We start from the raw sequence: 14,146 nt of genomic DNA on the forward strand, positions 1-14,146 counted from the left end.
TCAACCTCACGCATTTGCAAATCATATACACACTTTTTGCTTTTGGGCCTGATATTAATCAAAATTTGATTTAATTCTGTAAAATTGTAATGCTGTTCCTTACAAAATGGAACTTACCACTACCCACACCTTACTGGTACTGTTCCAGAATTGTAAACAAGAAAAATCATACAACAATATACGGATCCATATCACTAATTTATTAAAAATTCGTTTGGATAAAAGTGATGCTAACACATAATGTCATCATCCACAACTGGACACACATACATTTCTTGATAATTTGTTTTCCTGGTTACCATATCATATTTAGAAACTTATAACTCGATGACAAACTGATCACGCCATGGCAAAAAACGAAAAACGACTAAATGACCAACAGTATACAAAACACAACATAGAAATCTAAAGACTGAGGATCACGAACCCCACCAAAACCGGGAGTGATTTCGGGTGCTCCGAAACGGTTGGCAGATCCTGCTCCACATGTGATACCCGTCGTGTAGCTCAGCCTTACATATGTACAAACTTGGTGATAACTTAAATTCCGCGATGTCTTATAAGAGAAAAAAAGGACGGGATTATGGTAACATATCCGTTGTTATCTGTGAAATAGATATTCCACAACGGTAACCAACTAACAAGCAGGACTATATAAATGCTTAAAATGTGGTGGGATTATACCAGTTGATGCGCACACAAACCTTTCTCTTCGCAAATCGAGACCATATGTCAAAAACGTTATAAAATTCCTGCACTGTCCAGCTACCAACAGGATGACCACTAAATTCAATAAGGAAATATAAGGAGAAATCAGGGTGAAAATGTGCTCACTACTGCAGAAAGCTAACTAAGGTAGCCACAACTAATATTTGAATTATTTCAAGAAGATAAAATCATATACAACACCCCTAACAGAATTCTTAAAGTCACATCATAAAATATAATTGGAATAGGCAGTAAGTATTAAAATCGTCCGTTCTGAAGAAAGAACCATTTTAACTGAATTTAATAAAAAAAACATTGATAAATTTCATGTGTCCGAAGCGCTTTTCTGGATTTACCTTCATTAGGAACGCCAAATGCCGAATATTTGAAAAACCATAGAACTTTTATTATAAATGAACTTCTTTAAAAGAGAGGCGAAATATACCAAAAGGATATTCAAACCTATAAGTCGAAAACAAACTGATAATGTCATAGCAAAAAAACGAAAAACGACGAAAAGATAAACAACATTACATAAAACACAACATAGAAAACTAAAGACTGAGCAACACGAACCCCACTAAAAGACGAAGGTGTTCTCAGATGCTTCGGAAGGATAAGCAGATCCTGCTCCACATGTGGCACCTATCATGTTGCTAATGGAAGTGTCAAACCTGGTAATGAGTCTAATTCGGTATAAATCCTTTCGGAGTATTTAAGACTTATAGTTTCCCTTACTACATTAGACAAACAATCAACTTTGGATTCCTTCGGTGTCATAATCGTAAACATTTAGGAAAAACTAATGGTGTTGTTCGATACATTTTAGTATTACTATTTATTATTCATCCTAAGCAAAATATGAAGCCAGGGTCTAATTTATATTGGTATGTGTTTAGATGGACTATTTTGGCATTGCACAAGATCATGCTTTTCTCTGACTGTTAATGTCGTCTTTACACTAAATCCATTGGATGTTGGATGTGTACTGATTGATATTTTAGTCTAAGATGCATGATTTTTTTTATTAGTTGTTATTGGCTTTGAACTAGCTGTCAGTAACTGTGAGTACTCTCAGATCTGTACTTAGTGTCTTTTTGTTGTGGGATGTAAAAGTACCCTACCACGTCCAGTCTGTGTTTTTGTAAGATGTATACTTTGTATCCATCTGATAAGTTAAGCCCTTTTCAACTGATTTTTATAGTTTGTTCATATGTTGTGCTGTTACATCATTGTTCTAGGTTAGGGGAGGTGCCACATTCTGTATGTTCCTGTCCTAAGTCAGGAGCCTGTAATTCAATGGTTGTCGTTTGTTGCTGTATATCACATATGTTTTTCGTTCATTATTTTTTACATAAATCAGGCCGTTAGTTTTCTCGTTTGAATTGTTTTACATTTTTCATTTCGGGGCCTTTTATAGCTGACTATGCGTTATGGGTTTTTCTCATTGTTGAAGGCCATACGGTGACCTATAGATGTAAATTTTTGTGTCATTTGGTATCTTGTGGAGAGTTGTCTCATTGGCAATCATATCACATCTTCTTATTTTTATTTTACTACATTTGAACTATGTACGTACATCACTCAGATATATAATTACTGTATTATCCATGAAACCATTTCTTTTTAAAGCAGTTACAACTCTTCCAACGCTGAAATCTAAAGATGATACCATTCCTGAAATTTAGTACATAGGTTTGTAAATAAAGAATTTAATTCTGAAGTTGCAGCTACAAATATAAAAGGTTGAAAACTGCATTTTTCATCTGTTTTTATTTATCATAAAAATTGGGTAAAGGTCAGTGATTCACTAATGAGTTATACTTGACAACAAAACAACGACCGTTCTATATCAAATTATTTTATAATTGACACTTAAACATCTTTAAAGGTAAATAAGCAAGGATAAACTAGAAGTATATAACTGCTAAATTTTAAAATATACTGTTGTCCGCTGATATTTAAAACATCAGTTTATCATACCGTCTACATGTATGAAAATAAATTCATCATAGATACCAGGCTTAAAATTGTGTACGCCAGACGCGCGTTTCGTCTAAAAAAGACTCCTATGCCGGCGTCACACATTGGCGTATAGACCGACGTGCACCAGACGTACAGTGAAAATTGATTAAGTCCGTAAACGTTAGGTGTACGCAATAGGAACGCTAAGCAATCGTTAGACACGCGTTGCATTAGTTTGAAGTACGTCGAAATGCAAAGGTATACGCTTGGTGAACGCTATAACTCCAGGAAATTTTTATGTTGCATAAACATTTTCATCTAGATCTAGAGCTTGTCAAGCGTATACCTGTTCGCTACACGCACGTACTACATACGTTACAAGCGCGTTGAAAAACGCTACAGATAAGTTTGAGACACGTTTAGGGCACGTTGCATACGCCTCAAGATCGTTCGACTTTTACTTGGAATTTTACTTGGACGTATACGGGGCGTGTTTGTAACATCCGCCCGGCGTAGTTTCAGCGACCCGTGAACGTATAAAACGCACCCGTGACGTATCAAAAAACGTATTCTGACATTCAACGAAACTTGCCCTAACTTTTGTAGTGGCATACAATTATGTCCGTGAATATAACATAGATCAGAATCAAGATTTGTGCATTTTCGTGAAATAAAACAGTGGCGAGTTTCCTAGGGTGCAAAAATATATCATATGTCGCAGAATGAAATATATTTGCATTTAATAATGATATTGGATGGTTGCTTAACGTCCAGCGGTAAATTAAATGCATATTCAGGACGAGCAGATGTGAATTTAATATGAATATTAACCCTGCGTTGTACTAGACCAACACGCTTTGCCGGATTTTTAACGTGCTTGTTTACAAGGTAAAAATCCGCAGGAAAACATGTCACCCTACATTTGAAGATATAGTTTGCTGATTTTTGTCCCTACTTGCTTTCCAGTTTTGTTATAAACGAAGATGTGAATAAACTAGTATTACATATAATACATTTGTATATATGTAACACTATACAGACACGTTATATGTCTTCACATTTGTCTGAGAGTTTTCTCTTCCTTACTTACCTAAATATGTCTGTCTTTTAGGGTCTGTTACATTTTGGTACAAATTCTTGAACGTTTGTGGTACCTTAAAAGTCATATTGCTTTATCATACAATTTGCAAACATTGTTTTAAATGGTACTACTATTTAAAATATTGAATCACAAAAAAACAAAAGAACGTTGCGATTTACATTACAAACTGTTAGAACGATATCAAATATTTTGATTTGGCTCAACATTACCATTAGGGTCAAATACTCAGTTTCAAACATACAAATAATCACGCAAAACATCGAGACATTTTTCGCAATTAATTTGATTTGAAATACACGTATTACGACTCTAAATTAATCAGCAAACACTTCTGTAAATGAACACATCTGAGACATTTTAGATATTTTTTTGTTCTATGCATTCTCTGTTTTGTTGTGTTTACTTTGATTTGGATTCATTATTTTTCTTTCTTTATTTTCATATCTTGTCAAGTGACAGACAATAAGCTATAATCTAAGGCACATAGAAAGAGATTCGTCTGGCTGTTATAATTGGTCAAATTTCATTTTGATGAATTTAAAGCGATTTTTACATTAAACAGTACTATTGTTGCCATTGGCTGTTTAAATGCTTTGTTCAAGGCAAATATGGCATGTATGAATCTAACAATTACATTTACATTTGTATAATTGGTTTGGCTTCACCAAATAACAAATACAATATCTGAAGAATGTTAACACTTAAAACACGTCCAATACCTGTAGTACATAAGACATTTTCTGTGAACTGTGTTAATTTTCTTACTAGTATTTTAATGAAATCATATGGCGTAATGATGATAGTGAATTATGTATACTTACTTGGAGAGGAAAATGGGGACTTGTGTACGGAAGATACAAAAACATAGGTGACTTCTTTTGATCGTGAGCATCAATTATCTTCACGGCTTCTTCCGTGAATAAATCCTGTAAACAAGAATAAAAAAAAAGTTTGGTATTCGTCGATGTCTTCATATATGTTTGCCAATGACAAAACAAATTTTCTCTGTTTAAAATATTTTGAGGAGTAGGCTTCACAATATAAAGAGCCAACACACATATATTTTTTTATATAAACTGTGAAATAAAATGGGTGTTTTAAATGGCGACAGTCATGTTCTACTAAGAAACTACGACAATCAGCTTTTTAAGTGTGTACTTGATTGTAGTATTGTCATATCAAATTTTATATGGAAATTTCATTTAAAAATTTAACTGGAAAACCAAATATTTTCATTATGCCATTCTACCATCCCGTAATTCTCCTGAATCAAGACTTTTGTTAGTGAAGTTATTTAATAAATCATACTAATGCAATGCCTTAACTTTATAGATATAAAGGATTTATATAAACTTACTGTATTATATGATCCATCCTGTAGAAGGTAAACGTTCTTGTTCCTCCAGAAGTCATAACTGGCTACTGAAAAGGTAAACAAAAATAATGCGATCATTTCAAAATAATTTTACCCGTAATGCATATTCATTTTCTTTCTTTAAGACAAATTGAATCAAACATTCAAAGTCGTTTTGTATCTTATAGTATTGCAGTATAGTTAATTTTCTTGTATGCAAATTATGTTGATATTTCAATACCTCTATTGACTAAGTCAAATTATAAAAGCATATGTCGATCTAAACTGGTTTTGTTAATTTTTTTTTACTGTCTCCTTTATGTTGCTTCCAGTGAATCATTACATCATCTTCTTTCAAAACGTTTGGTTATTCCTGTTGAATGTTAGCTCAAAGGCATACTTCAAACTTCTACCTCAACATCTTCTTATCTATTTCAAAGTTATGTTTTATTAATAAAGCTCCGTTATCCGTAAATATATATCCTTACTTTCTCAAATCTAAAGATATATAGTTTCTTTAATAAGTACTATTGGAAATGAATCAATATAACAAATTTCAGCGTCGACTTGACAGTCTTATTTTGAAGGAACGGTCTAATGGTCATCAAATGACGAATGCCAGATGGAACTCTCCATCACAAATTGGTTGACCGATACCATGCGTCAGTGTTTCAACTCACTAGCGACATGTTTTCGCGGTCTTAGATCTTGAGATATGAGTATTGTTGCCTGATCTGCAAATTAACCGAATGTGTCCTATTCCCGATTGTGAATTCTCATTGCGGGTGACGCATACAAAGCAGGAGACGCCTTCCCTGTCGGCGCAACCGGTCTCGCTCCTTTTGGTGTTCTTGCGATTCCCTCAGTTTTTGTTTGTGACATTGTTTCTTTATAATCGTTTTACGAGATTTGAAGGACATTTATTGTCGAAATGCACATTCTGTGCAGAAAAATTGGTATCGTTAATGTTATAAATACCACTGGGTCGATACCTCTGTTGGTGGACTGTTAGTACCCAAGGGTATCATCAGCACAGTAGCAAGTACTTCGGTACCGGCATGAAAATACGGATAATGTGTTATTAAAGTTTGCTGTTACAAAATTTTGGAAATTATCTTAAATTAAGGAATTTATCTCTCTCGTGCAAAGCTCTGATTTCTTGTCCCGCTTTGGCTATACGTTTTGTCCTTTTTGGTTTATAAGTTCTTCATTTTTTCATATGTTTTGGATTTTTTTAAAATATTTTAGCCTCGAGCATCACGGAAGAGAAATTTATTGTCGAAATAGGCATATCGTGCAGAAAAATTGGTACAATTAATGTTATTGAACATCGGTTAACTACTGTCGCCTTAATTTACCATAACAAACCATCGGTTCAGTAGTCTCCTTGCTAGCACCAACCATCTATCAAAGAAATCATGATAAGATACGCAATCTTTCAATACTGTATTGACTTGGAGATAAATATTTCATATGCAGGCTCTTCTTTAATGTTGCTACATTCAAATGAAAATATCACAATGGGAAATCTAAAATCATCTCGTTTATCGTAAAGTGTAGTTCTCAACCGACCGTCACTGTCAAATTTTTCATGTAAGTATGAAGTAAAAGTTTATTTGTTCTGTCCTTTATTGCAAGTTCTATGGGAAAGATGCGATCAACATAGTGAACATACTTGGGCTAATTTAATGAGAGTACATAATCTTTAACAAAAAACAATCGTAGATACCATGCTTATAATTTTGTACGCCAGAAGCGCGTTTAGTATTCAAAAGACTCATCAGTGACGCTCAAATAAAAAAAGTTAAAAGGCCAAATCAAGTACGAAATTGAAGTGCATTGTGGACCGAAATAATCCAAAAAGGTTTGACCAAAAACAGCTAAGGTAATCCATCCCTTCGGTTGAAAATCCTTGGTATTTCGAACAATTCGCGGAATGTGCATTTAAGAATAACACTAGATTCTTTTAATTCTTCTTGAGGCTTGTTTAAGTTGTCTATAAGTAATTAAGGCAAATGTTATTTCATATCAATATTAAGATTCAATTCTGATATTGGTAATAATGTTATTCATCTTAATCACAGCAAATGACATATATAATCTATGATAGAAAAATGAGATAAAATGCCAATGAGACAGGAGACCAACAGCATAGCAGAAATCTAGAGATCACTGTGTAAAGCAATATATATAAAGTCCTCCTTACAATATTTCATAATTTCTCAAATTTAGATTTTCATGTCTACCTGAGATACATGTATTAAAATTTTGTTTCAAGTTTAAATACTATTTCTCAGACTTATGTCTTATTCAAAACAAGTCTTATTCGTAATACATGGAAATTAGTATAGTCAAAGGAACTAGTTGTAATGAAATTGTGAGCAATAAGGGAAAAGATTTCATTAATGTTTCACCCTGCAGATTATAATGGTATACATATGTGATGTTTGTGTTTATAGTTATACACATGAGACGACGCGAATAGAAAAACACCCCGTAAATGGCAAGTAAATGGACAGTTGTCTCATTGGCACTCATACCACATCTTCCTATATCTATTAATTGAATTCTAAGAAAATGTTAAATGAATATCCAGCCATTCCAGAAATAGATTAAAAGATAAAAATCATTTAAACTGAAAAAAACTGAGGCAACATATATATTAACGAAAGAAAAACAATTGTCATATTCCTGACCTGTTACAGGGATTTTCCAAAGAAAATGGTGGGTTAAACCTGGTTTTACAGCTAGCTCCGCAAGTTGCCAGATTTAGTTTCCAGCGATTTTTCGCATTCGGTGATGTACACAAATAGTAAGTTTGTAAATAGTGTTTATCGTCACACAAAACAACTTAATGATGTTAGTCGGACGGACGACATAAGAAAGAGGCAAAAACAGGTTGCCGATGTTTACACTGTCTATCCATTTTGAAAATACATACAAATGGAGAGAAAATCAGAACGGAATTAAATGAAAGAGGTCAAGTCGGAGGCGTAGACAGGTTTATCGTCTCCTGCTATGCTTGCATCGCTCGCCAAGCGTATACAGACTCAGTAAAAATGTCACAATAAGAAATAGGACACAATCAGGAAGTTACATATTCGACAACTATTCTGATGTTTTAAAACCTAAAACCACGAAAGCATGTCTCTACTGAGCTGAAACAAAGACTCATCGTATCGACACTCTTAATCGTGAAGGGGACTTGGGTAGTGTCAATTTAAGACCCTTCTTTCTGATAATAATGCTTGGCCGATAAAGCTGCTAACAATATGATTATTGTTTGACGTAAATTTTACATTGAGGTTCTGAAAAAAGAAATCACCAATTCACCAACATTCCAACTGACTCCATTTTCAGAAAACGACATCTGTAACAAACATAAACTTTAAGCTACCGCTTTACAAGCAGAACCAAATACAATGAAAGTCCCAACTATGTATTGGCTTCCGAAGCTACACAAAACACCTTACAAATATAGATTCATTTCGTCTTCAAGTCATTGTTCCACTTCTAAATTGTCTATTCTTCTTACCAGTACACTTGGTACAATCAAAATCCTGATAATAAATTGTTCAAATAAGGCCTTCGAAAATAGTGGAATTAATTACTTTTGGAGTGTCAAGAACTCGTTGGAAGTACTTGATAAATTGCATGCATTGGTGATTTTGAATCTGTTCAAAGTTTTGATTTTTCTACCCTATATACCACATTGCCTCACATTCTCATTAAGAAAAAATTCACACACCTAATTAAATGGGCATTTAAAAAGTCAGAATGTGAATATATATGTTCAAACTCTTTTAGGTCATTTTTTAGTAGCAATAAACAAAAAAACTATGTCAATTGGACATGCTTTGATACTATATATGCCCTTGAATTTTTACTAGATAACATTTTTGTTCGCTTTGGAGATTCCGTATATCGTCAGGTTATCGGAATTCCAATGGGGACTAACTGTGCACCACTTATTGCGGACCTTTTTTTGTATTGCTATGAGTTACAATTTATGACAAAAATCAGTAAAGAACCATCGAAACAACATCTGATACACAAATTTAATAATACTTTTAGATATTTGGATGATATTTTGGCTCTCAATAATGACAACTTCAGTATGTATACTAAAGAAATTTATCCTGTTGAACTTACTTTAAATAAAGCTAATACTAACAATGACCACTGCCCTTTCCTCGATCTTGATATCTATATCATTAACGGAAAGCTTAATACTAAAATATATGATGAAAGAGATGATTTTTCATTTCCTATCGTTAATTATCCATTTTTAGATGGTGACGTTCCCTTGTCACCATCTTACGGTGTTTATATATCTCAACTTGTACGATTCGCTCGTGTATGTAACAATGTTTTAGATTTTAACGAGAGAAATTTATGTATTACTGAAAAATTATAACACCAGGGTTTTCGATATCACAAACTAGTCAAAACATTTACTAAATTTTATCATCGGTATAAGGACATCATTCGTAAATATAGCTCAACATGCAGACTTCTTATACGTTCAGGTATTTCACATCCAATTTTTTATGGAAATATTCTTTATAAAGCACAAAAATGTCAGTATTCACCTCTGAAACTAACAAAACCTTTAAATAGACTTATTAAGAAGGGATATAGTTACGATACTGTTGTCAGGTCATTAAAGATTGCATATTTTGGCGTTAATATTGATTCACTTATAGGGTCTTTGCATCGGCACTAAACACATTTATTTAAAAACCAGTTGTTGGCATGACACGGGTTATGTTCTTCTCATATATGTTATGATGGTATGATACTAAACCCCTAACGGGAAGGATTGTGCCTGATATTCATATGATGAAGACATAATCTTTCGATCAGTTTAATTGAAGTCTGGAGCTGGCATGTCAGTTAACTGCTAGTAGTCTGTTGTTATTTATGTATTATTGTCATTTTGTTTATTTTCTTTGGTTACATCTTCTGACATCAGACTCGGACTTTTCTTGAACTGAATTTTAATGTGCGTATTGTTATGCGTTTACTTTTCTACATTGGCTAGAGGTATAGGGGGAGGGTTGAGATCTCATAAACATGTTTAACTACGCCGCATTTTTGCGCCTGTCCCAAGTCAGGAGCCTCTAGCCTTTGTTAGTCTTGTATTATTTTTAATTTTAGTTTCTTGTGTACAATTTGGAGTTTAGTATGGCGTTCATTATCACTGAACTAGTATATATATTTGTTTAGGGGCCAGCTGAAGGACGCCTCCGGGTGCGGGAATTTCTCGCTGCATTGAAGACCTGTTGGTGGCCTTCTGCTGTTGTCTGTTCTGTGGTCGGGTTGTTGTCTCTTTGACACATTCCCCATTTCCATTCTCAATTTTATTTAGGAGTTTTTGTGTTGTCTTCACACCTCTGTTGATAAAGTCAGTATAGTGTGAAAACGAAATCGCGCGAAACATATTAGCTGGTATATGAAAACTCTTTACGATGGTGGTTGATGTTATGTAACTACCGCAAAATGGGAAGTTGACAACAATTAAACTGAAATCGCCACGTTTTTCACTATTTCTACGCGTAGGTTGTCCATCTATGTTAAGTTCAATAAAAGATTAACACTTGCTGACATTTAGGTTTTTAAATGACAAGCGAGGTAAGGGGGACGGGATTTTCGGTTCGACAAATGGAACTCATTCATAGTAATCTGTGACACAAAGTAAAAATGGTGTTCTTCAAACAATAGCTGAAATACACAATTTCATACTTACCTTGTTCAGAACTTCTCATGGTTATTTGACTCCAATCTAGATAGAGACAAACTATGTTAATTATTTATTTATTGACTATAAAATAAGTTCCATTTTATTGCTATATGTATATTGTAAAATATACAATTCAAAGCAAGAAGTCTAGATAAATTAAGAATATAACCTTTTTGACAATTCAAAACAAAATTCATTCATTCAAAAGTTTAAAAAATGCTTAAAAAGGTGATATAACTCAGACAATTTAGTTTGATTAAAGAGTAACCCATCTAAATATATTTTTTATCTAAAAACATTTTACAAGAGCCATCTGCTCACATTGTATTTCAAAATTCTATCATTCAGTTTTCTTTTTCGTCATATAGTAGGTTTTTTTTATTTAATATCCTGATGAAATAAGATATTTTACGCATTTCTTGGCTATCAAATAACGTATTATTTTGTTAATATTATCGAATATAGTACGATAAAAACTACACACAGTTTGAAAGAATGAAAAACGTGTTTTCTTTTTTATATACTCAATTACTACGTAATAACTGTGCAGAATATAATTTACACCGGGTTTGTACTAACATGAGCAACTCGACATGTGCAACATGTGGAGCAGGATCTACTTACCCTTCTGGAGCACCTTAGATCACCCCCAGTTTTTGGTGGGGTTCGAGTTGCTAAGTCTTTAGTTTTATATGTTGTGTTTTGTGTACTGTTGTTGTCTGTTTGTCTTTTTCTTTTTTAGTCATGGCCTTGTCAGTTTATTTTCGACTTATTAGGTGGATGCCCCTTTGGTATCTTTCTCCTCTCTTTTTCATCCGTATAACAATTTGTTTCTTGTCTGGATAAATATTAAAGAATGTTTGTGGAAGTTTCACAACTACGTATAATATTACCTAGAATTCTTGTGAAATGATCCGACCAACCTCTGAGTATTCCAAAGAAAGAATCAAAACCTCTAGACGTTGGTGTTAAATCATCACTACAATGTCCTAGATGCCACCTAAAATATAAGGGAATACGAAATTTTCTAAACAAAATTAAGTATTTATGAAATTATTCATCAGTTGGTTGGTTAAAAAAAATTTGATTAAATTTCTGTTGAACGTATGGAATTGTAATGAGGAAACGTTTTTACTTATGTTTCATGACGACAGAGTGTGCTATTTTACAGCCAAAATCTGCCGTGAAGTACTTTTTATGAGTAGTGTATTTCATACTCGTAATAACTGTATATTGTGTTTTGTTTTTGATCTTCTGATTATGATTACAAAAGAATTGCTTTTTAATATTATGGTGTTTTATGCTAAGATATATTGATATATGTTATATATGTAATATAAATGTATTTTTGATGTGTGTTTTATAGTCTCTCATAACTCTTTTAAGAGTGTTTCTTTTATGAATTGATCTGTTATTATTATAGTGTGTTTTATATCAAATGCTTTAAAGTACACAAATAAAGTATTTGTTGTTTGTTGTTGTTGTTGTTTTTGTTATAATCGACTCTTCTAAAATACTGGCTTTGAGTTTGACGTAGCTGGGCTAGAAATGAATAGAAAAACTTTTATTTAATTTGCCAGATCAGGTATTGACGCATATACTATATCATTGTCACTAAATTATGTCAATTGCAAAGTACTAATAGTTTAACAGATTTGATATAAGAATACGGTGAAGATTTGCCATTTGTATGGATTTGGCTATACTTTAGGTCCTTCTTTTACCAGCTCTTCAACGTTCGCAAGAGTTGATTTTTTTTTAAATATTTTGGCTTCGAGCATCACTGAAGAGACATTTGTTGTCCAAATACGCATTTGGTACGGTAAAATTAGTATCGTTTATGTTATTATCAATTGTAGTGTTATAATCAGATTGAACAAATCTATATTTATTACACAAACAGTACAGAATTAAGACATTGAATGACTAAAGCTGAATATCGAAAATCCACAATTCTCAATTTATTACAAAGAAAAGACACGTGTTATTCCTAAAAGCACTGACAACTCAATCGATATTTACTGGTAAACATAATTCTTTTTCAGAGTGTCTGATGTCTCCTCTAGTTTGGTTGGGTTCATGTTGCTAATTAATTTTTGGTTTTCTGTATGCTTTTTTGTGTTTTGTTGTTTGTTTTGATCCTGTTTTTTTTATGGTCATGGTGTTGTCCGTCTTTCTTTGATTCATGGTCTTTGAACGCCTCCTGGGTAATAACATTTTTTTAATTCTTGACTCATAATTAAACAAATGTATCCTCGTTGTGAACTTAAAATTGTCTTTTCTACTCTCTCTGAATGTATATAAATATACCTGAAATATCCCTTGTGAAATATTTTTCAAGTAATTATTAGTAATACATTGATGAATTTTCTTCAATGAATAACTAAGTTAGATTTATCCTATACTTTTTCTGCTTATCCTTCCGGAGCACCTGAGATCACCCCAGGTTTTTGGTGGGGTTCGTGTTGCTCAGTCTTTTGTTTTCTATGTTGTGTTTTGTGTACTCTTGATTGTCTTTTGGTCTTTTTCTCTTTTGCCATTGCGTTGTCAGTTTTTGTTCGATTTGTGTGTTTGAATGTCTCTTTGGTATCGTTCGCCTCTCTTGTATAGAAATAGAAATGCAACATACTTTCCTGTTATATGTGTTCTGTAGCCTCTTTGTCGTAATTTTTCGGCGAGCATTGGTGTTTTTCGTGGTACAAACTTTTGTTGATTTTCTCCAATTACAGACCACTGCAAATAGTCGTGTTTTACAACAGAATGAACATGCGTTTTTATTAATAAAAATAGATACAGAGTAGTTGAATTATGACAAAAACAAATGGTTTAACAAAACCTAACATGTAAAGACATGTACTTGACGATAAACACAAGCTTAAAGAGAAGTCAGTTGACACCAGCAAATATCAACGCTTTCTTTTTAATTTGCATGGATCAACTAAAAAGCTTTGGCGGGTTTCTGATTCTAAAAAGAAAAAAAGGCCTGCTTCATAACTGGATCTTTTTTTTTTCAGATTATTACCTAAGTATATCTGAAAACCCTGTTCTATGTGTGAAACTCGATAATTTCAGTTTTTCTCATGTTAACTTCCCATTTTTTAGTAGCAGCATATAATCTACCCTAGCCTATGGAACTTTGTGTATCTTGGTTTATAAGATATGCCACAGCTTGTTCTGTTTATTGCGTCGGTCTCGCAACCCAATCTTGACATGTGAATTCTCTCATAGACCACATAGGTATATTTATGTCGATTTGCCAAAATAATCGATTTGA

General features: G+C 33.1%; 1 protein-coding gene and 1 long non-coding RNA gene across 3 annotated transcripts in view; one reads left to right on the forward strand and one right to left on the reverse strand.

The window, feature by feature from the left end:
- LOC127701910 (uncharacterized) overlaps positions 1 to 14,146 on the forward strand; it is a 97,207-nt gene that overhangs the window by 22,969 nt on the left and 60,092 nt on the right. The gene's annotated exons all lie outside the window — the stretch shown is intronic.
- Positions 1 to 14,146, reverse strand: part of LOC127701893 (arylsulfatase B-like) — a 39,025-nt gene that overhangs the window by 9,930 nt on the left and 14,949 nt on the right. For both annotated transcript variants that reach the window (XM_052205869.1, XM_052205870.1), the window contains 7 exons: positions 13,502 to 13,605; positions 11,766 to 11,872; positions 10,879 to 10,914; positions 5,133 to 5,197; positions 4,597 to 4,701; positions 3,764 to 3,827; positions 2,288 to 2,385 (listed from right to left, as the gene is read on the reverse strand). In XM_052205869.1, coding sequence (XP_052061829.1) covers positions 2,288 to 2,385; positions 3,764 to 3,827; positions 4,597 to 4,701; positions 5,133 to 5,197; positions 10,879 to 10,914; positions 11,766 to 11,872; positions 13,502 to 13,605 — 579 coding nt within the window. The remainder of the gene's footprint in view (positions 1 to 2,287; positions 2,386 to 3,763; positions 3,828 to 4,596; positions 4,702 to 5,132; positions 5,198 to 10,878; positions 10,915 to 11,765; positions 11,873 to 13,501; positions 13,606 to 14,146) is intronic.

The sequence above is a fragment of the Mytilus californianus genome, unplaced genomic scaffold, assembly GCF_021869535.1.
Source record: "Mytilus californianus isolate M0D057914Y unplaced genomic scaffold, xbMytCali1.0.p SCAF_5, whole genome shotgun sequence".
In the NCBI taxonomy this organism is placed as follows: Eukaryota; Metazoa; Mollusca; class Bivalvia; order Mytilida; family Mytilidae; genus Mytilus; species Mytilus californianus.